Source organism: Electrona antarctica (assembly GCF_951216825.1).
Source record: "Electrona antarctica genome assembly, chromosome: 20".
Lineage (NCBI taxonomy): Eukaryota > Metazoa > Chordata > Actinopteri > Myctophiformes > Myctophidae > Electrona > Electrona antarctica.
The window spans coordinates 27,209,025-27,235,122 of record NC_136801.1 but is presented as its reverse complement, the minus strand read 5'-3'; the positions used below and the strand labels follow the sequence as shown (position 1 = coordinate 27,235,122).

The following is a 26,098-nucleotide window of genomic DNA, read 5'->3' as shown; positions in this document are numbered from 1 at the left end:
TGAGTACTTTGTCCATCAACATACTGGGTGTGACGTCACTGATGTGTGAGGAAGAAGTTACTTAAGTACAAAGTAGGTAGATGGATTTAGGATGGTTTGAGAAAATGTGTGTAGTTTTACTCTATAAGTTTAACGCGGAAGATGGCAGTAATGGCAGCAAACGCACCAAAGCACCAAAAACACAGAACAATATTATCATATCAGATAGATTACAATTCTCATTCTGTAGTGCAATGGTTTTCAACCTGTAGTCCTGGGACCACCAGTGGTCCTTGAGAGGGTACTTGCAGGTGGTCTCCAGCTAAATGATGGAGAGTTGTTAACCAAATGCATGGACCCTTATTAGATCTTTAATTCTTGAGTGTAAAATGAAACCAAAAGTGTGCATCATTTTATGCCCTTAAGAGTTAAATTATTGTTAAACATCTGCATTACTTAATTTACAAGAAGTCTACACAATTAGAGAATGTATAGATGTTACTTTGATCAATGTAAATACCTGTTATCTCTATATGGTAGGCCTACTACTAATAACATCAATACAGCATGGAAATGTGGACAAAATCTCATCCAACGACACCAATAATATTCTACTGAAACACCCACTGCTACTGCTGTACAGTAGACAGTGCATCTCAGACCATCCATGCTGGCATGGGTATATACCGCCCTCTTTCGTCATTACCCCGTTACTGCATGGCCTAGGTCACCTTTTCCGGCGCCCTCGTCCCTTGACTCCCTTCTCCCTGCGGTCGGTGCTGAAGTTGTTGTGTCCCTCCGTCTCTGCACCCCACGCTTCAGAATTGACCGTCCATGTCCACACAGTCTCCATACATTACAGTATATTACTCTGTGATATTCTACTGCCACGGAGCGTAGCCACCATGTCTCACTTTAAGCGCCATGGTGGTGGACCAGACTCAACAACACACAAACACTATCGAGACTACACTATGACTACAGTATCCGTGTCACCCGTTTCATAAACTATGACAGAATTGATATAATTGAACTATAAACGACAGTAGGCCTACCTTAAGTTGGCCGAGTAAATTCGATGAAGGTTTCTTTCAAATTCTACAAAGACAAGTTTCCCACCACCACCCAGGACCTGGGTCCCAGGTTAATGTGTTTGATTCTAATTAATTGAATCAAAGGAACTTGGAAAGCGCGGTATGGAACTGTTCTGGTGTTGTAGGGTTCAAGGCACACAGCAGGGGGCAACACTGAGTCAATTGTAATTCATTTTACACTTGATAAGTCATCACAGCAAACTGTTTTCATGATTTCTTTTTTTAATAAAAGAGATTCCTCTTGCGTTCTTTTTTTTTTTTTTTTACAGATCTTAAGGCATCATGCACAAAAAATAAGCCATACAAAGGCTGTACGCTTATCTTCTACATAAAATAATAAGCTCTAACATTTAAGATTGGCATTGAAAGTTAAAAATAATTTTGTACAAATATGGCATGTAAGCTGGCATGTCAGTGAATCTCAAAGCAGGTCATCTCCTGCTTTCACAGTATTTTGTAAACATGGCTTTGAGCAAAACAGGTCTGAGGAAAAGACAGAAGACAGAAAGAAAGCATGCTTCAACATGGAAGACGTGGGCTGAATTTCCCCCGAAAAGCATGCAACAATGTCCTGGTCCTCAATGGTATTTACAATGCATACCGTTTACCCCTAGCGCACATGCTCAGACCTTTTTTTTTGTTATTAGTATAATTATAATTATCATTAAGACATCAAACAAACTGCATGAACATTAACTAACAGACAAACTAAATCCTAATCTATGCTTCGGCACACGACAGTGTTGCCCGCCGAGAACAGCCGAACTACAAGCTCACACAACGCACCATGGATACGATGCGTTGTGAGCTTGTAAGTTAGCTATTATCGGCCTTTGGGTGATACCACACATACGATTATTTTCACGCGAGGAAAGCGCAAGCCCAGGCGCCACTTCCCCGGCTGTAAGCAGTAGTAGTACAGCTGCTTTTCACGCTAGTGAGCTGCTTCAACTTCTACCGTGGGGACCGTGGTTTCCGGTTTTCCCCTGGGAGTGGATGGGACTTGACGCCACTTGACGCAAATGTGTGGAATCACCCATCACGCGAGGGAGCATAAATTTGACTCAACTGACAGACAGACAGACACACACACAGAGGGGTAAAGTCCATGTATCCCACACAGTACATCCCCATCCCAGAGTCCCCGCCACTGAGGTCGCCCACACGTGGTCGTCGTCCCCAGACACGCGTTTAGAAGAACCTTGTAGTAGCGTGTCCACCATGAGGGAGCGTCTGGGGGGAGGCATCAGTGGATTTGGCACCGTTGTGTCCAGTTGTGCTCTTCTATGTTGGCCTGTATGTGCATTTACGCACAGTACGTGTACGTGTATGTGTACGTGTACGTGTACGTGTGAGTGTGTGTGTGTGTGTGTGTGTGTGCGTGTGCATGTGTGAGAGAAAGTGTGTGTGTTATACGACGTTGAAGACCATGGATAGATACTGTTCATATGACACCTGGATCCAACCATCCTGGTCCGTATCGTACCTCCTGAACACGTCGGTCAACCTCTGTAGAAGGCGAAATGTTGGAAAAATAATTAGCAATTTACTATGAAAATGCATGCTTTCCTAAAACAAATATGGATATTCTCACATTCAACTACTCGGTCCCCATTTTGTTCTTTCTCGTACATTGGTGTTACGCGGCAGAAAAGTCAAGCCAACAACTAGCTTGTAGACCTGTTCTTGTCCGTAAGCGACAACGTTGTGCAATGAAGTATAAATTAAGTTTCAGGGCAGGTGTAAACTGTAAAGTGTTTTTCCTTGCCACTGCCACAAATACTTGCTCGGAGGGAAAATGCTGGGCCTCGATCTGCTCAATTATGTAAAGTGTCTCGAGTCAACTTAGATTTGGCACTATAATGAAATGGAATTGAAATTTTGTATTGACGTTGCTCAAAGAATACTCTGTGCTCAAATCGATCTTCCCTGGGTAAACAAATGTTACTAGATGACTAGATGTCTGTGTAATAATAAAATAAAATAAAAACACACCATAACAGCATTATACCAAGGCCGTCGTTACAAAATCACATGCAGGCAAAATAATTCAGTATATCTACAGTATGTTACCTGTAGTACAATACAACACTGGATGAAGTCATCAAAAGCTACTTGTTGCTTTCTCTGGCGGTCAAACTTCTCTATCAGTGTCCCATAGAACGTGTCTGACAGACGGTACCCTGGATAGGACAAAAACAAATACAACGTTAGAACCGTTCTCTATAGAGCACCGAAGTCTGACGAAATTGACGTGTTTTTTTTGGATACCGGAGAACTCGCCAGTTTACCAAGTCGCCACGGCGAAAATTCTTCATCAATGTCTTCATCGTTATGCTAACATGCTGTCTTCATCAGTGTAGTATGTCAAACTCACACATGTTATAGTTCATTTCCAAAGTGATCCATTTATTTTGTGCAATTAAATGGTCAGCTAGATGATAAAAAGGTGAGTATGTGAATACCAATGATAAGTAAGCCTACCATTTCAGGAATTGTTTACTAATGAATTACATTGTTTCGGTACTTTGGTGTTTAAACTTTTAGCATTCCTACTTTCTCTAGTGTTAACTCTAAAAATGCTAATGTTACTGCCGCCACATTTTCACTAGAAACAGACAAATATGTATATCAAATAATATCGTTTGTTTATTTTTGCACAATGCTTATATAAGACGATTTTAAGAAACACAATGTTATTCTCCATATAGAGAAAAAGTGTAAGACAATGTAAATTTTTTACCAGTGTAAAACTACAAGTAATCATATCAATCATCTGATCATTAAATGAGGTGTACAATTTAGTTTTGTCTTTTTTTTTTATGTTTTCAAGATATATATATTAATTGGGTTTAAGGATTTAATAAATAATGTAATGTTTTGTATTGTTTTGGAAGTTTGTGTTTTTTTCACATGGCCGTAAACTCAATCAATCATGTGATAAACGACCGATCAGCAACAAAGTATACATTTCTCCCTGTTCTGTAGGACATTAGGACCACGGTCAGACAAAAGGCAGCTATGACAACCTCATTTAAAATCATAAGTGCCATGTGTATCCATTTCACTGGCCTATTTCCACAGGCTTAAAAGAATCTCATAATAAGGGCAGTAGTCTTTTATTTTTTAATAGCTATTTTCACCCATTTAATGAGCATTTTCACCTGAGCCCTGCTTAGAGATTGGATATGATTGATGAAGCTGCATTTGGTGATCCCACACAGAGACACAAAGAGATGATTTGCATTTAATACTAGTCTAGATTTGTATAGCGCCTGCCCTTTATCCAAAGCCCTTTGCAATGTGCGGTATAGGAACACATCCACACATACAGTACATTCACACACCGATGATGGAGGCTCCCATGGAAGGCACCAACCTGCTCATTAGGAGCAGTTAGGTTAGGGGTTCAGTGTCTTGCTCAAAGACACTTTGACATGAAGCATGGAGGAGCCGGGAACCATACCAGGAACCTTCCAGTTCCCAGACAGCCAGTCTACCTCCTGGGCCACTGTAAGTAAGTAACTTAAAGAAAGTAAATTTTGTTTGTATCGTACTTTTCACAGAGAGAACTCACAAAGTGTCATCCACCGTACAAGAAGGGGGAAATGGACAACACGTGAAAGGTTCAAACACGGACAATTTCAACAGTTTGAAGAACACTGCTCCAACACACGACGTTCACGGGCCCTCCACCATCAAACGTCGAAGTTAAAAGACCCATCATACATTGCTGCTCACCGAATCCAGTCAACGCCTGTTTGAGCTCACTCTTGTCGATGAAGCCCGAGTTGTCCCGGTCGTAGGTCCTGAAGATGTTCTGCCAGTCTGTGATGTACTTCCACACACCGGCAAACTCGTTGAAATTCACCCCGCTCTTGTTCTCCCTGTCGAACATGGCTGGAACGAAAAAGTCAAGGGAACAAGGGAGAGAGAGGTTGCAACAGAGGTCACACACATATTTTTATCTCTTTCGTTCGCCCTTTCCTATTTTTCCTCTTAACAATTTGCAGTGGTGGAAATTGGAAAAGTTAAAAGTAAAGTGTATCAATACTGCAATGTAGAAATACTCTGTTACAACTAATAGTCCAGAATTAAAAATGTACTTAAAGTAAAAGTACAAAAGCATTGGTATAAGAATGTATTTAAAGTATCAAAAGTAAGAGTACCGGTATTCATTATGCGGAATGTCCCATTTCATGAAAAATAACAAATCTACAAGCTCACAATGCGTCGCACCAGCTTGGCCATTTTCAAATTACCACAATCTACATAGGGCTGGAGTGGATCAGGCATGATTTGTAATAATAATGCAAATCTACAGTTTTAAGTTTTTAAGTTTTAAGTAACTAGTAACTAAAGTTTTCAAATAAATGTCCAGGAGTAAAAGTACAATATCTGGATCCGAGATGTAGTGGAGTAGAAGTAAAAAGTATTGGAAATTGGAAATACTCAAGTAAAGTAACATCAAAATTGTACTTAACTACAGTACTTAAGTAATTGTGCTTAGTTACTTTCCACCACTGGGTCACACACTTTGTTTTGAATTATCTAATTAGTTCCCTCCTTCCCTCGTTTTCCTCTACCAATTTGAGCTGCACAGTAAAAGTGAGGGGTCTAATGACACATCTTTGTTGTGACACTCCATCCTCGCACCGCTGTACGCTCCCACATGACACTGTGTTATGACTAGAGGCAGACGCTTGATCTCTCTCCCCCTGCTATTCAGTCCAATTACCTCCTAACAAAGGGGGTGTGCCATCACCGGAAATTTGCCATGGTGCTGCGGGACCGTTGAACAATAAATGTAGACGCCCCGCAAGGTACAGCAGTGCAGAAGTGCAAAGATTATGTTTCCACAAATAATAACCAGAAAAGAGGATTATAGCACTTATGAGACGACCAGGGGAAAAAAGATATATTAGGCCTATTCTGCTGTTTTTAACAGGAAAGTGTGGAGGCTGACGGCTTGTTAGAGGCATTGAAATGCCTCACCGGCGAGCAGAGCAAACAAACTACAGTAGATCAAAAGGATTCTTTTATGTTCCGAATGGGAAATTAATTTAAATATGTTTTAGGTTTACAGAAATGTTTTTAGTTGATTTGCATGGGTGTCTAGTGGCTACAGTGCACATTCATTTAGCAGTTTTGAACACACTCACACAGGCCTAATAAAAATGGGCACTTGAAAGTATCCAGACAGTAGCCTTGAAGCGTCTTCCACAGCTGGCTTAATTGTAAACCGATCAATATTTAACGTCGATGGTAATCATTCAACAGCTGCCTTTCAAGACTAGCGCTCCCATTTCCTTCCCAGTGTTTATTTCCCTTGTTTGATTGATGGCCGCAAGTTTCCACTTAACTGAGAGCCGAGTCTACAAGAACTTTGTGTCCGCCACTTGTTTACCCAAAACACAAAACGAAATTAGCCGGTCACCATGGAGAGGACAACAATAAACAAACGGGGACAAATGTCTTGTTGTGTGGCGATTAGTTTGGAAGGTCAGCAGATAGATACTCACATATGATGGAGCGGACAGTCACTGGGTTGAAAGGCGTCCATGTACCTGTGGGAGAGAAGAATATAGAGTATTTAACTTCAATTTCGCTATTGTGATATCTGACTCGAATGGGTTAAGGGGAGAAAAGCGAAGTGAAAGTGAAAAAGGAGAATTAGAAGCAGTCGTGGCCAATTGAACCCTCTTATCTCGAAGCATTAACGGTGGTACTTCTTCACGGCTGTTGAGATGAACCCAGGCACCCAAAACCCTGCTGACTCACCATACCACATTATCAGACAGACAGACAGACAGACAGACAGACAGACAGACAGACAGACAGACAGACAGACAGACAGACAGACACAGTCAGAGAGACAGAGAGAAAGAGAGAGAAGGGATGGAGGGAGGGAGGAAGTGCCGTTTTTGCTGCAGTAACTTGAACTATCTACTCTACTTTCACTGACCTAAGACACTGCTACTACTGCATCGGTAGACCATGAAAGTGTTTTTCTGCAAGGATGTTTGTCTCTTTGTTATTGTAATGTAGAGCCAGTTTCTCTTCTTGTCCCATGCGGTCACCATTGCTGCAAGCTACATCAATGGTAGCCATGGATGTGCCAAGTGTTTGATTCTTGGCTGTATTAAAAAGAGCAACAACACTTCTTGATTTGCTGCCATGATGGTACGCAGAACAGAAACAAGGAAATTGGTTCTCTTGTTGAGAAACGTCCAGTTACGCCATGTTTTCTTTTTGATACAGTGGCCAAGTAAGAACACAGAAAAAATGATACCATTCATTTGATCCACAGTGGAATAAATAATGTATTATATTCAATACTTGGTTAGTTTTCAGGCCTAGATCATATCATAGTCCTAATCTATATTCGTAAAGGCATAAAATGTATACCTAATTTAGACCGTATGAACCTTCCATGTGAAAGAGTTGTTTTGAAATACAGTACATGCAACTGCAGCATCCTGGGGTTGAATCGCCCACAGGCCCTCTCTCTCTTTCCTGTCTATCGACAATCTTGTGTAAATAAACCAGAAGCACCGTGACTGATCATAACAGGGAAATCGTATTTTCACACCAATGCAGCAGTAACGTGGTAGATCCTGTCACCCTACACACACACACACACACACACACACACACACACACACACACACACACACACACACACACACACACACACACACACACACACACACACACACACACACACACACACACACACACACACACACACACACACACACACACACACACACACACACACACACACACACAAATAGTTGCAAGGTCAACAATGTATACCAGACTGAATGTGACTACCCAGTACCCAGAGGTGATCAGTCAGGCTGTGTGTGTGTGTGTGTGTGTGTGTGTGTGACTGTGTGTGTGTGTGTGCGTCTGACCAGTGACCACCGAGTGTGACAAGGCACCACTGTCCAGCGGCACACTGGGCTCTCTCAGTGCAGAGCCCAACTCCCATCGGTGAAGCCGAGTGATTGAAGGAGGGAGGGAGGGAGGGGAAGGGCCGAGGAAAGGAGGTGAGAAGCGAGGTAGTCATGTGGAAAAGCAGGGTGACTGACCGCGCAGTACGCACACACCACCAGCTCACTGGAAGGGCTCACTGAGGCGCACGCACGCACGCACGCACGCACGCACGCACGCACGCACACACGCACACACACACACACACCTCACAAAGCAAACACATATTAGCAAACACATATTTTCATAAAAACATAAACATACACACACACACACACACACACACACACACACACACACACACACACACACACACACACACACACACACACACGCTCCTAACGCTCAGTGTAACACTTTGACCTTGGCATCATGGAAAAGAAAACAGTCTCTGTAAAGTCGGGGCAGATCATCATCACTGCCTTAACTCATCATCATTACGTTCATTAAACCACATCATGCAAAGCACTTGTTCCCAAACACTGGGTCGCATGGGACACATTTTTATGGTCCATTCAGTTTTGGTTTCCTACATTCTGTTCTTTAAATTATTACTTCAAAACATTTTCGAAAAAGCTAAAAAAGTCATTCATTTTTTTGTTTCATGAAATCCATGAAGAAATAAAAGACAAATCTAAGATATTACATAAAATAGAAAATAAGTGTTTAAGAAGTAGTGTAAATAGCCGATCTGCAAGCTCACAACACGGCGCAAAGTGACGCGTTGTGTGCTCATAGATCTGCTATTTACACTAGTTTGGGTCCTGGGCAAAAGGTCTAATTTCTTTTTTGAGTCATGAGCTAAAAGGTTTAGGGAACTACTGTACAGTATGTTTTCTCTACCCACCGTTGCCATGTAAAGGTGGCCTTAAACACACACACACACACACACACACAACACCAGAGGCTATCCCAACCACTTCGCAAACAGAAGAAGCACATCAGGTTTATAAGATAGCAGCTTATGCTGTGGGCGCTGGAGGTGTGTTCTCTCCTCCGTGTCTTCAGCGCCCATACGTTTGGTGGGGTTGATGAAAGGGCCTTTCTATGTGGAGTTTGCATGTTCTCCCCGTGTCTCCTAAGCCTAGGGTACACTCACAAAAAGATGCAATAATCCTGGTCTCTATATACTGGCCTCATGGAGGGGAAAGGAATAAGTGGTACGATACGTCCCAACAGGGAAACTCCCCCGTCAGGTGATAAGAAGCTGCCTGCTCACTCCTCATGCATTGAAGAAAGCATAAGCCCAGTTCGGGAGTTCTCCCCAGGTTGGCAGAGGCAGAGTAGCGTCCAGGATTACAGTTTAGGCAATTGACACCGGGTGGAAAAACGGGCTACAAAAACTGTGGGATAAAGGTTTTTAAGGGAAAAAAAGTATGAAACAATCAATGTGCAGAGTTTGAACCGATGTCACAAGATGCTTGTGGACAACTCAGGCTCTCATTGAGTCGTCTGGCTGAAGTCTAACAAACGTCTGCGGCTCTCTGTTCCTCTGGGCCAATGTCTGACCTTCCACAGCACCATATATATTGAGACTGTCAGCTACACTACAATATATTCTTCCTCTTTAAGGTCGCCCGGAAACGACAAATGCGGTCACACCGAGCCGTGCGTGGGTCGCTCTGCTAGCTTCCTGTTTCCTGCCGCGGACCACACTCACCAAGTGCGTTTATGAAGTCACCGTAGATCGCAATGTCATTGAGCACGGGAGTGAGTACGTCTCTCTCACAGTCACAGGAAGCCAGAGCGGAAGGGGAGGAGCCAAGGCGCTGAGCACGCCCTCGCCAGAAGAAAAAAAATAAATATGCTTGTCAGGGTGGGGGTACCCGGTTCAAATATGATTATTTTTTGGGGGTCTCTCCAGTTCAAATATGATTATTTTGAGGGGTCCCCAGTTCAGATATGATTATTTTGGGGGACCCCAGTAGCCTGGGTCTGAGATCAGCTGAACGCAGCGAATCAGGCTGGAACCCAGGCTAGGACCCCAGGTCAAATATGATTACTTGGGGAGGTCCCCAGTTCAAATATGATTACTTTGGGAGGTCCCCAGTTCAAATATGATTATTTTGGGAGGTCCCCAGTTCAAATATGATTATTTTGGGAGGTCCCCAGTTCAAATATGATTATTTTGGGAGGTCCCCAGTTCAAATGTAATTACTTTGGGGGGGTCACGGCCTGAAAAGTTTGAGAACCACTGGTATAGTGGACTTTGTGTATCTACAGTAGGTGAGTGTGGACAGAACAGTGAGAGACAGGTGATGCTTTTATGCTGGAAAACTGGAGAATGTTTGATTGGGTGAAGTGATTGATGGGATTGTCTACGTTTCATCATGGATGTACCTTAATGGAGATACTGTAAGTCTAGTGATATCCTGGTGTTCTTTTAATAGGCTACTGTATGAGCCTTGTGTATTGCATTATTATAATGGAAAATAAAATCATATATTAATTCATTCTTTACATTTAAAAAAAAAGATAGCAGCTTATAAAGATAAGTAGGAAGCGTATAATTAAATGAACCACGCTGTCAAACATCCATAAAAATAAAAAAAACGGTTGCCGCTGCTGTCCTGCTAGATCACAATCCCGCGTATCTTTTAGACAAAACTGCCATAAACGTAAAAGCATTGAGGGAATTTGAGGCTGGTCTTGCTCCTTGAAGCCAAGTATGAAATCTGCACAGTAAGTGCTTGCTCTCTCTCTCTCTCTCCCTCTCACACTCTCTCGTCAGCAATTTCAGTGGCCATTACCTCTTCTACACTACACTAAAATAAATAACTGCAGGCAAAATAAATCTACGCATGGGAGAAGAGTGGGCGACTGACGGCTACTCACGGAGGAGTCGGGCCTAAAAAAAATCTAATAAGTTCCATGTTTTATGGAGAATGGCCGAGGTGAAAGGCAGAGGATGCACATGAACACGCACACGCACACACATTCTGTGTAATGAAGCAGATTGTGAATTATGCCGCAGAGCCAATCGCTTTCTCATCACCAGGGACAGGATGCTGTCATAGAGGAGTGAACAGAGAGAGAGAGAGAGAGAGAGAGGAATGTATTATGTTATATATGGATTATTATATAACGATTTCTGACAGCAGCTTTTACGGTTTCGTAAGATAGTCTTCCCTCTCAGTTGCAAAGTAACACAGCTCTGTTTACACATTTCCTTATTCCCGTTTAATTACACATTGTTTTGTTCCACTTTCACCTGTGCGTTGGCAATGTAATCATATGTATTCTCATGTCAATAAAGCTCCTTTGAATTGAAATTGAGAAAGAGAGAGGGAGAGAGAGGGAGGCAGAGAGAGGGAGGGAGGGGAAGAGAGGGGGAGGAAAGAGGCTGGGAAAGAGAGAGACAGAGAGACGATTAGATAGGACACACACGCTGAGTGCAGGACAAGACCCAGCAGGCTCTGAACTGGTGCCACCCCCCCCCTATCCCTGAGGAATAGAGAAATTAAATGAGAGAGGAGAGGAATGATAGTAGCAAAGAGGTAAAGATTCACACCTGTGTGAACTGAGCGGTGCAACTATACATTTATTGTTATAGTTACTATACTGTACTGTGCTCTGTACTTTATTGTAGTGTACTGTGCTCTGTACTGTACTTGGATTATTTTTTGAAAAAACCTTTGAGAAATTACAGAGTTACCGTGTACTGTAGGCCCTACAGGTCTGGATGTTCCGGGGACCCCTACAGTGTAGGGGTCCCCGGAACATCCAGACCCCCAGAAACATGCCCTGGGGGCCGGCCCTGTTCCGGCGAGCCTTCCCGGTCGAGAAATGGCAGAGTTACCGTGTTGCAGCTTTCCGTGCTCAGACAGACACTGAAGGCAGGGTGAGTAGAACGCATGCAGACAGTGCCCCCCCCCCCCGAAACCCCCAACACACAAGCAGGCAGTGGCAGGTATATGACATCATAAATATGGTTATGAATAAGACATAACACACACACACACACACACACACACACACACACACACACACACACACACACACACACACACACACACACACACACACACACACACACACACACACACACACACACACACACACACACACACACACACACACACACACACAATCAGTATGCAGAGTGTGAGACACGTAATGCACAGCCTGATAACAGCTTCTTTCACTCTCGCTGCCTTCAACACTTTTTTCTTCTGAGTGTACTGGACAATAATCTGTCTGAAACCCTTTGAGAAGCAGTCACAGAGCCTCTAAGAGCAATTCGATCAACGCGGACACAAACTCAACCGTATTCTGCTTTTTTTTTGTGTGGCTGCCGGGCTTAGCGAAGATATGTCCGATTAATCACCACATAGCGTTGCCTTGACACCCAAAGTGAGTTTGAAAACATGACCAATGACAAAACAACCACCCTAAAGACTACTATCTGTATTACTATCAAGTAGACCCCCAGTCCTACTGTACATGTAAACAGAGCTGCTACTTTTACACACATTTTAAATCTGAGGCTTTTTTTTGGTATACTATTGAAATAGTTTTGCGAAAATGCTGCTATTTGTCCCAAAATGACTACGAACGATTGGTGCTATTTGTTTCAAAAAGCTATACCCTGGCCCGTATGTATATAACGTCACAAAGTAACATTTACCCCCTCCAACTGTATATACTTTCCCAATTCCCAACAGTTTTTATTACATTTTGACACTTGTTTTCTCATGCCAATAAAGCTCCTTTGAGCTTAGCTTACTTTAAAGTAACTAAGTACATGTACTCAAGTACTGTACAATTAAAGTATGTTTTTCTTTCTTTTTAACTTTATTCAGTATTTAAAACTCAGTGGGAAATATTGCACTTTTACTCCACTACATGAAAACTTGAGTTACTAGTTACTTTGTAGATTTTGACTTCTACTTGTAACAGAGTATATCTACATTGCATTATTGATACTTTTACTTAAGTAAAACACCTCTTCCATCACTGGCTGACAGTAATATTGCCACGTCCTCTCACAGTAGCAGTGTTATTGCTGAGGGATCACAGTTGCACCAATCCAATTCCATCACACTTTTTGTACTAGACTATTTTCCCAGCTGTTCCACGTCTCAGATAAAATCCAATTCTACAATGCAGTCAACTCAACACCCTCTACAATTCAGGAGAAACTTTAGTGATTTTATTCAAAAATGGCTGATGTTGTTATTATACACTGGTCTTGGATCAGACTTGCAATTTCCTCACTAGAATTAAGGAGTGTTTCCTAATCGAGACACATCCTGGGGCAAGAGAAACCACAACACAGAACAGCACAGTCCAATTCCTTTTTACTGACAAAGAGTACAGCAATGCTGCGAGGGAGAGAGTGTATAGGGGGAGTCACAGGAGAGATGGCTCTGAGGGGCAGTGATACACAAGGGTACAGTCAGAAACATTCTGAAGCACTGCAGCATCGCCATTCATGACAGCTCATCACAAGGAGGGCGGGCAAACAAATGTTGTTGATATTCCATCTATCTGGATCTTGTCACACTGGTGCAACAACAACGTACCTCCATATTTTTACATCATGTCTTTAAAACTACACATATTAAATGCTTTCTCACACCACGGCATGACAAATAAATTATACGAAAATGTGGAATACTCGCTGAATATCGGCGTCTATCTGCTGTCTGAAAAACCTGCCTTCCAGTGACATTATCGATGAGGATTCCAAGTTAATCGAAACTACAGCCTCTCTTCTTGTAAAGTTACCATGCTGAAATTGAACTAGAAGCCATTGCAGGGCTTGACATTAAGGCTTGTCCTGTTGTCCGGGACAAATAATAAGTGCATTAAAATTGTACTTGTCCGTTGGACAAGTGACTCTTGGTTTCACTTTTTCTGTGATGCTCCTAGCTCCTGACAGAGAATGTTGTCTGTGTGAATCTTGCGGAAAAGTGGCAATATTTTACTTAACACACGTTTTCTGCCAGAACTTTCAAATGGATATGAAACTAGGACAATATCTGACTTCAATGGCCCTATTTTCGCCATGCTATACCCCTAATCCTAAACTTCTTTGCCTTTTTTTTACTATTTTAAAAATTGTTTAACTAGCTGATCTACATCCACACGTTGTGAGCTTGTAGATATATTTGGCTATTTGAACTATTCAAAAATGTTTTTCAAAATAGTAAAAAAGGCAAAGAAGTTTAGGGAAAATAGTGGCCCACAAGTCAGCCACTGCCAGAAAATTACGAGTATAGGAGCTCGCTCTGTCCCTTAATGGTATTTTGGTCCAGCGTCACCCGCTATCTATTTTGCCGACACCGGTATTTGCGCCTAGAGGTGTGGTCATGGGCGTGTTGGCTTTCCCCTAAAAAGCCATTTGGGAAGGCGATAGTGGAGTTTAAAAGCACCCGTAAGCCGTATGCTAAATTAGTTTGGTAGAGCAGCGTGCACCGCGTGCCTGCAATGGAGATGTCCGCGGAGTCAGGCTGCTTGATCATCTCTCCTTATAGAGGGTATGCGCGTGACATCATCATCCAACCCGGAAGTTATGCAGGAATGCCTACTGAGTGGCAAAAAAATACTTTCTGGCCTTCACAGCCCATGCGTCCAAACAGAAAAGTCCTATCTGATTGCAATAAACAACATTAAACAATGTTAAACTCACTTTGCCTGTTGCTTTTCCGCTCAATTTGCCACTCGATGTGCCATTCACTTTAAGCATGCGCATACCCTCTATTCTCCTATTGCATCTCTTTTTTCCTATAATCAGCAGAAGTGAGTGCCTGCTGTGACCTGTCACTTCCTTGTGTCCATTGTGTTAAGTTATTTGACTTGTTGTGCCAGCCATTGTGCGCGGTTCCATTTGCTCGTTCAGTTTCATCACACGCAGCAAATGTGGTTTAATCCGATTTCCCGACATTTCATTTTCGCTTGATACCGTTTCGTAGAGACTGCCTGCCTACACGCACAATCTATATACCAAATGAAAGCTCGATCCGAAGATCACACAGCACTTTGAAATGTTAAAAATGAGCGAGATCTGAGCGAGTTGTGACTCAATGAAAAGATGAGTGTTCTTGGCTCTGTGTGCTGGAGAAAGAAAAAGAAGACAAACGGCAGGGGGCAGCACAAGTGAGACTTCAAGGCAGCAACGCATCACTCTTCCATGCCATGGGCTATAGACCGTAAGGCTATGAAGCAATATAGAACTGGGCATTACGGGCAACGGATAAGGGATCTCTTAAAGGCAATGGCATGTGGCACGGTGATTGGTGTCTTTATTGTAAACCAAGAATATTGATCCAATATTCAAACCAATGTATGTATGTATTCACCAAAACCAACTTACAGTTAGTTGATTTAAAATGTATTTGTGTGTGCTCGTGCTTCGGGCAAGTGAATGGTAAATTTCAAAAAGTTAATGTCAAGCCTTGCATCGTTCTTGCGTTAATAACAAATAAGATATAAAGTTTTAAATCTTGTTTGAGATGACCAAACCTGCCTACCGATGATGTCACTGCTAGGCAGGTTTCTGAAGTCCTTCAACCCAGTGAGACACAGAGTGTGTAGACAGACATGGTAGTAGACAGACATGGTAGTAGACAGACATGGTAGTAGACAGACATGTCATCTTATAATGAGCATATAGCGAGGACCTATTATATCTCTGCTGTCGGGAAGAAACCACCAAACTCCAAAATGTAAATTTTTCAGTAAATGAAAAATATAAAGTTTTCAGGAAATGAAGAAAACCATATATTTTTAAAACAATGCAATACTGCCCCATCAAAGTCTGTATATATTGTCATTTGACTTTATATATTGTCAATGACTTGCATGAGAGGGGGAGAGGTGGTGGAGTTGGCTGCTTTAGCAGACAGTTTGAGGGTCCAATGGAGTTAAGAGTTTTTTTCCGAAGCGCTTTTTAATACTTTTCATGGGTTCATTTTTGTTTACCTAATTAATACACAGTTGTAAAGGGTGTTCAATATCACCAATTTATTAAAAAATATATAAAACCACAAAAATGGAGTTAGGTGGTTTCCTCCCGACAGCAACGATATGAAGAAAGGTTGAAAATGGGAGAAGTGACACTTCTCCCATTCGCATTTCGCCTATTAGTTTGCATTGCACAGTGCGCTCAGTGTGCTATTTATGTCCCAATCCCTGTCCACAGCTTTAAAAACTGTCCCTAGTTTGCATGCATCCTGTCTGTGGCAGCGATAATGAGTGAGACTTATTTCCTGTCTCGTTCAGAAAGCAGGAAAGGTCTCCTTTTGAAGGCCGTCACTTTTCACCTGCCTGTAGTGCGATAAAAATAAAACTCCACTCCTTGTTCTGATCACTGGGCCATGCTGGGATAAAAATAAATGCCCAATCCATTTTCTTCTGGGGTTTGGCAGACAGAGGATTGAAAGAGGAGAGTCACAGAGGGAATAAAGATGTGTGGATAGGAGATAGAAGACAGAGACACAGAGGGAACGAGGGAAAGAAAGAGAGGGAAGAAAAGATTGTGTCTAACGCCATCGTTGCATGAGACAGGCAAACCGACGGGCCGATAAAAAGGGGGGGGGGGGCAGGAAGATGAAAAGGAGACAGAGAAGGGGAGAGACAGACAGTACAGTCAGACAGACAGCTCGAATTAGTGAGAGAGAGACAGGAAGACAGGAACAGTAACAGAGAAAGAGCAAGGGAGTTTAGGACGGACAGACCGACAGACAGACAGACATAGTGGAGGAGGATACATACCGTTTGATAAGGCCTGTTGAAGTTCTGAGTCTGATATCACACCACTCCTGTCCTTGTCAACCCTGGAGTGAAAAAGAGATAGACAGATGAGATACAAGCTAACGTTAATCTCTCTCTCGCACGCACGCACACACAATATATAATAATCTAACATTTGCCTAATTATGCCCGCCCACACACACACACACACACACACACACACACACACACACACACACACACACACACACACACACACACACACACACACACACACACACACACACACACACACACACACACACACACACACACACACACACACACACACACACACACACACACACCTCCTTCAAAACGGCTCTCAAAGGGCACCTACGGACGGCTGTAATTCGAAACTGGCCCCCGTAAAATCTGAATCCCCCCCACCGCCCCCCCCTTTTTCTTTTCCCTTTTTACCTCCTTTATGATGAATTCCTGTTCGGTTCTTTGACTATATAGTAGTGTCTATCTGTACGTCTCTAAATGTTTTGATGAATTGAACATGGTGGACCCTCTTGTAAACAAGTGTAATGCTTAATTGGGTCGTCCACTCACAGTTAACAGTCTTTGTATTGAGTTTGTGCTTGAAATGTACTGTAATTCTGCAAACTGTTAATAAATATTTCACACACACACACACACACACACACACACACACACACACACACACACACACACACACACACACACACACACACACACACACACACACACACACACACACACACACACACACACACACACACACACACACACACACACACACACACACACACACACACTTGTGCATAAGTGTGCCCACAGGCTCTGGGTGGGCAACATCCAGGCATGTGTCAGTGTGTCACTGATGGCACAGTAAGCAGATATCTGCTTACTATATCTACATGAATGGAGCCAGCAGATTACACTCGCCACTGAAACCTCATCCTTCTGAGCTGTTGTAAGGCTTTTAACAGTCCATTGAGAATGAATGGAGGTCTATGGCCAGGAAACACTAAGGCAGCTTGTACAGACAGCACTCCCCTGGGACCAGTCAGAGGAGAATGTGTGGTGCGTGTGCAGTGTGCACGGCACGCGCATTCTTCTAAGGCCCAGTGAAAGTTGAGAACCACACATGGTGAGTCTTACTGTAAGTAATGTCAGTCCAGTGTAATTTTAATCTCATTGCAGCATCTTGAGTAGAGAAACGTGAGAGTGAAGCTATAAACAACACCATGATGGCCCTTTAGATGCTGTATGGCGTTTCCCGAAGCTGGGCCTGCAGACCTACAGGGGTCCTGGAAGAAGCTTCAAATGGTCCCTAAACCAATTGAGGCAAATCTTTAGCATCAGATCATTTCCCATTATTCAGTGTTACGTCTGTCAATAGAGATTTCTGCCAGATGATCAGGGTAGTGTTGCAATTATCAATCAACTTCTTAACAATTATTGTAGAATCTATAGATTGCTGGGGGGTTTTTCCGATTCATTGAATCCTTGAGAAGTGTGTTTTTTTTGGGGGGGGGGGGGATACTTTCCTATATCAACAAACCAAAGCGATATACATCTTGTCACGGGCCAGCCCATGCATGCCCTATACACTCACTAATTGAGGACATTGCATGCACACACCACCACCCAGCTGCGTACAATTATTACACCACCGGTGACTTGGTGGAAGTGACTCTTTGGAAGTTCGACTGCAACGGTTTTAAATGTTTATTTATTGGAACAGTGCATCAAGTCAATTGGTTGTTGGTCACCCGTCTCTCTCTCCTCTGCAGTGCTGGCAGCCTGGCACTCCTCTGGAGAACATAAAGGCTGCCAAGTACTGTAGAGCAGGGGTTCTCAACCCGTGGGTCGCGACCCCTCGGGGGGGTCGCCAAATTATTTTAGGGGGTCCCCAAATTATTTTCAAAAAAAATATATATATAAAAAAAAATATATATATATGCTATTTTTCAATAGCTAAATTATAACAATGCTTAAAACACCAAAAGGGGTTCCCTTTTGGCAATGTCCCGAGACATTGCCAAAGCATTTCCGGGGGTCCCCGGCCAAAAACGTTGAGAACCCCTGCTGTAGAGGAGGAGGGGTGTTTGTCCGTCTGTATTCGAGAGCATTATTATGCATGTTGTTCAACATCCGTTCAAATGGTTATATCAGGGAAAATGTAGCTGTGTAAGACTGTTAATTGATTCCTTGCCACGTGGTAGCTAGGACCCACTCCCTATAAAGAAGGAGGAGGCTGCAGGGGCAGTAGCAGGGGCAGTGAATCAGTTGGCCTTGAAGTGGAAAGCTGTAAACACCAAGGGGACAGCTGCCAGGGCCCTCGTGTAAGGGGGGGGGTCGGTCACCGCTCTGTTTAAACTCTCTTTCTTAAGTTCTTTTTGTTGTTCTTTAGTTTATCTTCAATTGTTATTTTCATTTTCTATATTTTGGAAAGTCTTATTTTGATTTTTGTTATTCAAGGCCTTCACTGTCAATTACGGTAAGCTGCACTTGACTGTTGATGGAAGGGGGTAACTTGCATCTCTGGACTTGTTGTTTTATAATTAACTAAATTGTTTAATCCGACTAGTCACATAAAAGAAATCGGATACAGTATGTTCCTATGTATCTCTGGTGCAGCTGGTTTACTAAAGCATGTTCCTGCTATTGTTGGCTGGTGTTTTAAGGTGAGCCGTTTTAATGAGGCCCTTTGGGTTTTCATCTCACCTGCATGATCTGAATTTTCCTTTCCATCATGTGTTCTTGTTTGTATCGCTCATGTATAAACATGAGTGAATGAATGAACTCAAACTTGAAAGCCTTGATTTTGTTCAGAAATAGCATACTTCAGAGAGAATCGGTTATTATGAACCAGAAAAATAGTCTAAAACTAGAAAAAGTGCCCTTCTGGGCACAGGTCTCCACCAGGAGGATAGGAGTGTGTGTGATGTTTGGCAAAATGTTTAGGAGTAATATAAACATGTTTTATACACACACACACACAGTGTGTGTGTGTGTGTGTGTGTGTGTGTGTGTGTGTGTGTGTGTGAGAGTGAGAGAGAGAGACATGGCTTGGCCTGTTGTAGCGCCACAACAGCTGATTTGAAAACTGTCAAGTGTCAAGTGGCATTTCTTCCTCAGCCTAGTGGGAATATGCATGCACAGTTTCACCGCAATCGGACACTGCGTTGAGTAGTTGTGGCGATTTGTACAAAACAGGTAGAAAGCGGACTACTCCTGAAAGGTTTAGAAGCTAATCGTAGCCAATCAGGGTGGATTATGAGAAATCAAAAAACCCGTCTTGATCACATGACTATGGAGAGCATGTGTACCGATTTGCGTGAAATTTGGATAAAATCTGAAGGAGTAATATTAGAAAATGTGTTTTACATATGTCGGCCTCCTGGTGGCACTATAAAGAGCAGATGTGAAAAATTCCAGGAGAAGGTTTTTCCTTGGCCTCTAGGGAGTTGGCATACAAAGTTATAAACGGATCCGTGCAGTTAGAAACACTAATCGGCCAGTTATAGCGTGTACTGTCCAAATTCTTTTTTTTGCACAAAGCGGCCTCCTGGTGGCGCTATAAGAGGCCAATGTGAAAACCTTGGGGCAGAGATTCAGCTGTGGCATTCAGGGAGTGTGTGCAGAGTGTGTGTGCTATCAAGCCAACGGTGCCGGAGATTAGCTGTCCACAGACGGACGGACGGACACACGGACACACGGACGGATTGCAAAACATACTCTCTCCCTATGCCTTCGGCCTGGTGGAGACAATAACATAACCCATTTAGAACTGTTACACCTATATGTTCTTATACCTATCAAGCTGGGGGCGCCTGCATTTTAGTGTGTGAAGTGAGGGGCGCTCTTATCATCATACATCATCTCATTCCGGCCAATCACAATTTGCGTACTCACTTTTGTCCATGGCCATTCATTATCAATGGCATTCAATGTTGTGTTAGGACAATGTTTGTGTTTACACACACCCTCAAGGCTGGACATAGGAGGGGCTAGCTGCAGCGCCCCTCAAAAATATTTGAATTAAGATATGCATTTTCAGGAATGTAGGTCAGGATTTAGAAGGCGTTTTTAGAATCGTCCTCAGAAATCAACCATGTTGTCACCGTTTACTTTATTGTCTCACAAGGGGAAATGTACAGCACTATACTTACCAGACAAAAATACATACAACAGCACACAATAACAGCAACAAAACAGAAAATGACACCAGTACACCCCTCAGGCCTATTCATCAAAGTCTGTTGTTTAGTTCAAGTAACTATGACTGCAGGTATCAGGCTTTTCCCAATTAAGCAAGCCTCCATGTTCTGTACCAGTGCCCGGAGCGTGGTAGGTTTAGGTTATGGTGATGATTGAGTGTGCATGTGATGTCCTGTGCTACTGAGATGGCAATGCGTGCAATGACAAACAAACTGAACATTTTAACATTCGGTTCAATTGTCACTTTGTTTCATTCCACTAAGGCTAAAACTTTTCACAAATGCATCTCAAGTGTGTTCTGTCTTAGCACCAAGACATTTCAGGGAAAACAATGTCCCTCCCTCAATTGTAACATCTCTCTCTCAGACCTAGAAGCATGGACGCTGAAATAACAGGCCTCACAGTTATGAAATGTCTTAGTCAATCCACCAGTGACTCAGTTGTTCCTTAGCAACCGCCCCAGTCCAACCGTCCGACCGGCTATGAGAGAACGTTTAACAAACAGTGTTTGAATACCAAGACGCGGAGGGTGGAGAGAAGAAAATGGGCAGGGCAGGAGACGCAGACGGGGGAATTCCCAAAGGAAAACACATGGCCGTGACCACCACTGTTGAGTGCGTAGGCTGTGGGTTTGAATCTCAGCAGTGGGAGTTTGTGTGCCATGACGTCATCTCTCTCTCCACTATGTTTCTGCTTTTCTGTACTGTTACTCTTTTATGTGTGCAACCGACTCAGTGCCGGTTGCCCTGCCTGTAACTTTTTCCTGTATGAATAAAGATTCAAAGAGAAGGAGGGAAAAAAGTACAAGGAGCCAAGGAGGCCTAGCGACCAGCCCGTGGTCTCCTTGGGAAAATAAATGGGTCCCCAGCAGTAATGTATGCCTCCATAAAGGGCAGCTTTGTCACATTGACGTTGAGAAGTGGTTAAGTTAATGCCGTCACAAGTGGGGCTACCCAACCTTCACCAAATACTGTTGGATAGACTCAGAGCTTTGTTTGTGTGTATTTTCCTCACTTTCTCCCTTTCACTTCCCTGCCCCCTTCCTCGCTCAGGTAAAAATTCAACACACCATTTTGTTTTTTGTTTTACATAAAAAAGCTAGTGGAGATTGAAAGTAAGTGCATCATTAAACTTCTCTTTTGCCTGGAGTGTAGGTAAGCCAACCATCTGCTTGTTGTGCATCAACAATGATGCTGTAAACACTTCCCCACAAAATGAGCTCGACAGCATACATCCTATTCATAGAGTCCATTGTTTTAGTCAAACATCTCTATGTTTCACTTTTTCCTATGTGGCAAAGCGGTTGGAACATGTTGAACGGAACATAACCCTACCCCCCACTCCACTTTTCCACATAAAGCTGTGAAAGAAAGCAAGGCTGCTATGCTTGGAAAAATAAAGACACTTTTTGGCTGTGTCTGGTTTCACCAAGCATCTAAAGTTGAGAGGTTCTAAGCCTGGCTCCTGTATACCTAAAATAAAACAATGTATAAACTCATACAAAAATAATCCCTCTCAATCATCACGTATGTGTATAATACATGCTCTGCTATGACACAAAACAAGTTACATGCCCGTTTCTGGTCGCTATTGTTCTCTGTATCTGTAATCAACACAGAATGATTCACTCTATTTTGACTGAAAACACAATAAGAGAATCCCTTGTCTGTAATCCACTCATTACTGTTGATTCTTTCAAGGACAGACTAGAATGAATGAGAGGTACGTTCCATAGTTTTATTATGAAACACAACACCGTTTTCAATCCAGTGTGACCGTGGGTTCCTTACAACAGTGTAGTCAAACCTAAGTAGCAGTCAAACAGTCCTGCTGTACACTGTGATGTTTGCACACATTATCTGTGTCCATCTATTCTAGACCTAAATCTAACAATGTCTGCTGTTGTTTTTGACTTATGCCCAGTGCTCTCAACTTCAACAATGTCATAACACAATGCATGAAGAATGAGAGAATCTGATCTGGTCGACTGTCAAATAATGCCATGTCATGGAAACAAATCAGACTTAAGGGTCTGACTCCATTGTTGACCTAATGACTAGTGTACTGCTGCTACTACATGGCTATTGACCCAGAACGGTGAGTGAGGCACTGTGAGGATAACTTCTATTTCTGGTTTGTTGATTGTCATATGACATGTAGTCATGGAGATGATGGTCATGAAGGAGGATAGGTGAGAGAAAAGGGGAAAATTCCAAAGCATGACTCAGGCAAACCACCAATACAATCATTAACATGTGGACTGGTGTGGTGAGTCATAGAAAGGAAGGTGTGTGTGTGTGTGTGTGTGTGTGTGTGTGTGTGTGTGTGTGTGTGTGTGTGTGTGTGTGTGTGTGTGTGTGTGTGTGAGAGAGAGAGAGAGAGTTCTTTGTACATACAGTATGCTCTAGTGATTCTTCTGATCACGTGACAGAGGGAATTCCAGCACTGTTTCTGCCAAACACTAAAGGGGATGCAGATGAGGAATAATGAGGCCGTCCGCAGCACTACCTAACTCTATTCTCTGTCCCAGAGAGAGAGAGAGTGTGTGTGTGTGTGTGTGTGTGTGTGTGTGTGTGTGTGTGTGTGTGTGTGTGGGTCGAGAGAGAGAGAGAGAGAGAGAGGAGTTTGTGTGAGACAGTTATGAGATATCAAGGTTCGGTATATGCTCTAGAGACGGGGGGAGAGAGGAGAACGGGAGACTGGGAGAAAACTCTCCGCTTGGAGGAATAAATCCTGGGACCGTTTGGGGGTGTGATGGAGAGGGTGGTGGAGGGCTTGTTGTGCCACCCATAAATATTTTGCAAACAGTTTTTCAAGTCTTGCAAGGCCTGTAGCATATCTCAGTTGTGTGAGGAAAAGCAAAGGAGCATGGTCTGACTAATGATCCTCTGCAGTATTACATAACTAAACTCTATAGCTTAATCCCATCAGCGTGGCAAAGCAACTTAACCGGCCTACCCCCAACACACACACTTGCCTGGAACGACCTTCCTTCTTCCTGGCAGGCAGCTGTTCTTGACACACTTCTAATCTAACTTCTGAGTTCTGACGGTGGAAAAGCACAATTGGCTTGCCTGGCTATACTGTAACTAGGCTATAATAACACTGTACAAATAAATCCTGAGACTGAGTCGGTGGTTACTAAAGTAAAGGGTTAGTAAAGGAGGTACACCAGATGTAAAAATACATCTACGACTAGTCTTCTTCTTAGGCTCGGACCAGACCAGTTTATGACTGAATACCACGGGACAGATTGAATCAGACTGTCTTCACTGTGAGTGTGAGAACTAGTGCATTCCTGTCTGTGACTGAGTGGTGAGTGATAAGATCCAGTTAATTAACCCACATAAACCTGCTTATGTGTTGTGTGCAATGATGTTGCTTTCAACTGAAGTTCGGAGTGTAATTATAACATTTAGCTATACACACTGCTGCAGGACACACACAAACACACACACCACCATTTGAAATCTCCCACGTCTGTCTCAAATCTCAATGAGCCTCTACTAGCTTTCCTTTCGCTTTCGTGAATGGAAAGTTGAATGCTTAGCTGCGTAAAGCAAGGACGAGAGACATGATGTTCAATACGCGGAATAACGGACTGAAATGCCCTATTAGCGCAACAGCAGTTTCGTAATGCTAATAAGTCGTGACTTTAATGTAAGACAAGAGAGGAAGGACATATGGAATGTGTACAGTATATTTTATGATCCCTGCGCTCACCTCTGGAAGATATTCCACAGAAAAGCCTGGTCGGGCGGCGGTTGTTGCTGCTGCTGCTGCTGCTGCTGCTGCGGCTGCTGTTGTTGTTGGTTCATATGCGGCTGGCCTCTGTACGGGCTGTGATATGCCATCTTTTTAAAAAAAAGGCTTTTTCTTCTTGTCTGTCAAGATAAATTAAATGAGAAGTATTTGTTCTAAACGGCTTCAATCTTACTGCTGCCACAGTACTGCTCCTGTACCGTCCCTTCACTGACACATTCCTCCTCCCCCCCACCTCTCACACGCTGAGGCGTGGTGCACGTCATTACGTCACAGAGAGAGAGAGAGAGAGAGAATGCAAAAACATTGAAATACTAGCTGTCAACTTTCAAAAGTCTATGGACATATACAACTACTATCTCTGACAGAAAATACGTGCACAATCTTTTTTTAAATAGTTTCACAAGATAGCATTACTCAAAGTGTTAATGTAACACAGCTCTGTTTACACCTTTATTTTATTCTTATTATATTATAGGCTATATTATTTTTTAAAGTAGGCCTACATACATTGTTTTATCTTGATTTTTTTGTTCCACTTTTGCTTTAATTGGCAATGTAAACGTATGTTTTCTCAGAGAGAGAGAGGGGGGGGGCGTGGTCACATGGTGTATTGCTTGCTGAACGCTTCCGAAAATAGCCGGATCAACAAGCTCACAACGTGTCGTTTCCGCGAACCGCTGTGAGTTTGTAGATCTGGCTATTTTCGGCTTCGCGTCGCCGTCCTCATCACTTCCCCGTAAATTACGTCATCATTACCCATACATACATGAACATGCATGATGCATTGCACACACATCCATGGATGAATTCGGACTGTATACTGACTGCACTGAAAGCCAGAGACAAAAAAATGCTCTGAACTTCTCAAATGCTTGATTGATTGATTGATTTATTAACAGTTTGCAGAATTACAGTACATTTCAAGTACAACTCAATAATGCAAGTCCAAGCTAGCCAAGCGCTTCGACAGTGATCTCCAAACCCAACTGGGCATCCTAAAAACCCAACGAAACAAGCTAAGAAACATTGTAACATTGTAACTACCAGCTAAAAGTAACTTTATTGAGTTTGTGCTTGAAATGTACTGTAATTCTGCAAACTGTTAATAAATTCTTCAATCAATCAATCAATCAATCAAATGATAAGGCAGAGGAAAACAAAAACAATCCTCGGGAGCTCTGGAAGCTTCTAAACAATCAAGTTGATTGTAGTTGATTGAATCAGTTGATTGAATCAACTATATGGCTGCGGTCAGAAACGTAAAACCAGGTTTACAAACATAAACATCAAATCGAATGACACTCATCACTGACAAGCTTGACGTAGCC

The 26,098-nt window shown here is 42.8% G+C and overlaps 2 protein-coding genes across 3 annotated transcripts in view; both read right to left on the bottom strand.

The window, feature by feature from the left end:
• The window catches only part of LOC306913232 (2,3-dehydroadipyl-CoA hydratase), a gene marked incomplete at both ends in the record, with an annotated part of 28,665 nt that extends 26,345 nt beyond the window's left edge, over positions 1-2,320 (bottom strand). The window contains 1 exon segment of the mRNA XM_079489822.1: positions 2,200-2,320. Coding sequence (XP_079345948.1) covers positions 2,200-2,320 — 121 coding nt within the window.
• Positions 1,284-24,987, bottom strand: pdcd6 (programmed cell death 6). 2 transcript variants are annotated; one of them, XM_079489590.1, is made up of 6 exons: positions 24,729-24,987; positions 16,791-16,852; positions 6,596-6,640; positions 4,803-4,973; positions 3,147-3,256; positions 1,284-2,582 (listed from the first exon to the last, which is right to left on the bottom strand). In XM_079489590.1, the coding sequence occupies exons 1-6, from the start codon at positions 24,857-24,859 to the stop codon at positions 2,484-2,486; spliced, it is 618 nt and encodes a 205-aa protein (XP_079345716.1). In that variant the 5' UTR covers positions 24,860-24,987; the 3' UTR covers positions 1,284-2,483. The 2 variants fall into 2 exon arrangements, with proteins under 2 accessions (XP_079345716.1, XP_079345717.1); XM_079489591.1 differs by having other exon boundaries at positions 4,815-4,973.
• Between the last annotated feature and the right edge of the window lie 1,111 nt (positions 24,988-26,098).

Coding starts and splice junctions, on each gene's coding strand:
- pdcd6 (XM_079489590.1), bottom strand. CDS start 24,859: ATGGCATATCACAGCCCGTACAGAGGCCAGCCGCATATGAACCAACAA. Junction 6,641..16,790: donor TCAACAGGCCTTATCAAACG/GTATGTATCCTC, acceptor TCTCTCCCACAG/GTACATGGACGCCTTTCAAC. Junction 2,583..3,146: donor AGTGTTGTATTGTACTACAG/GTAACATACTGT, acceptor CGCCTTCTACAG/AGGTTGACCGACGTGTTCAG.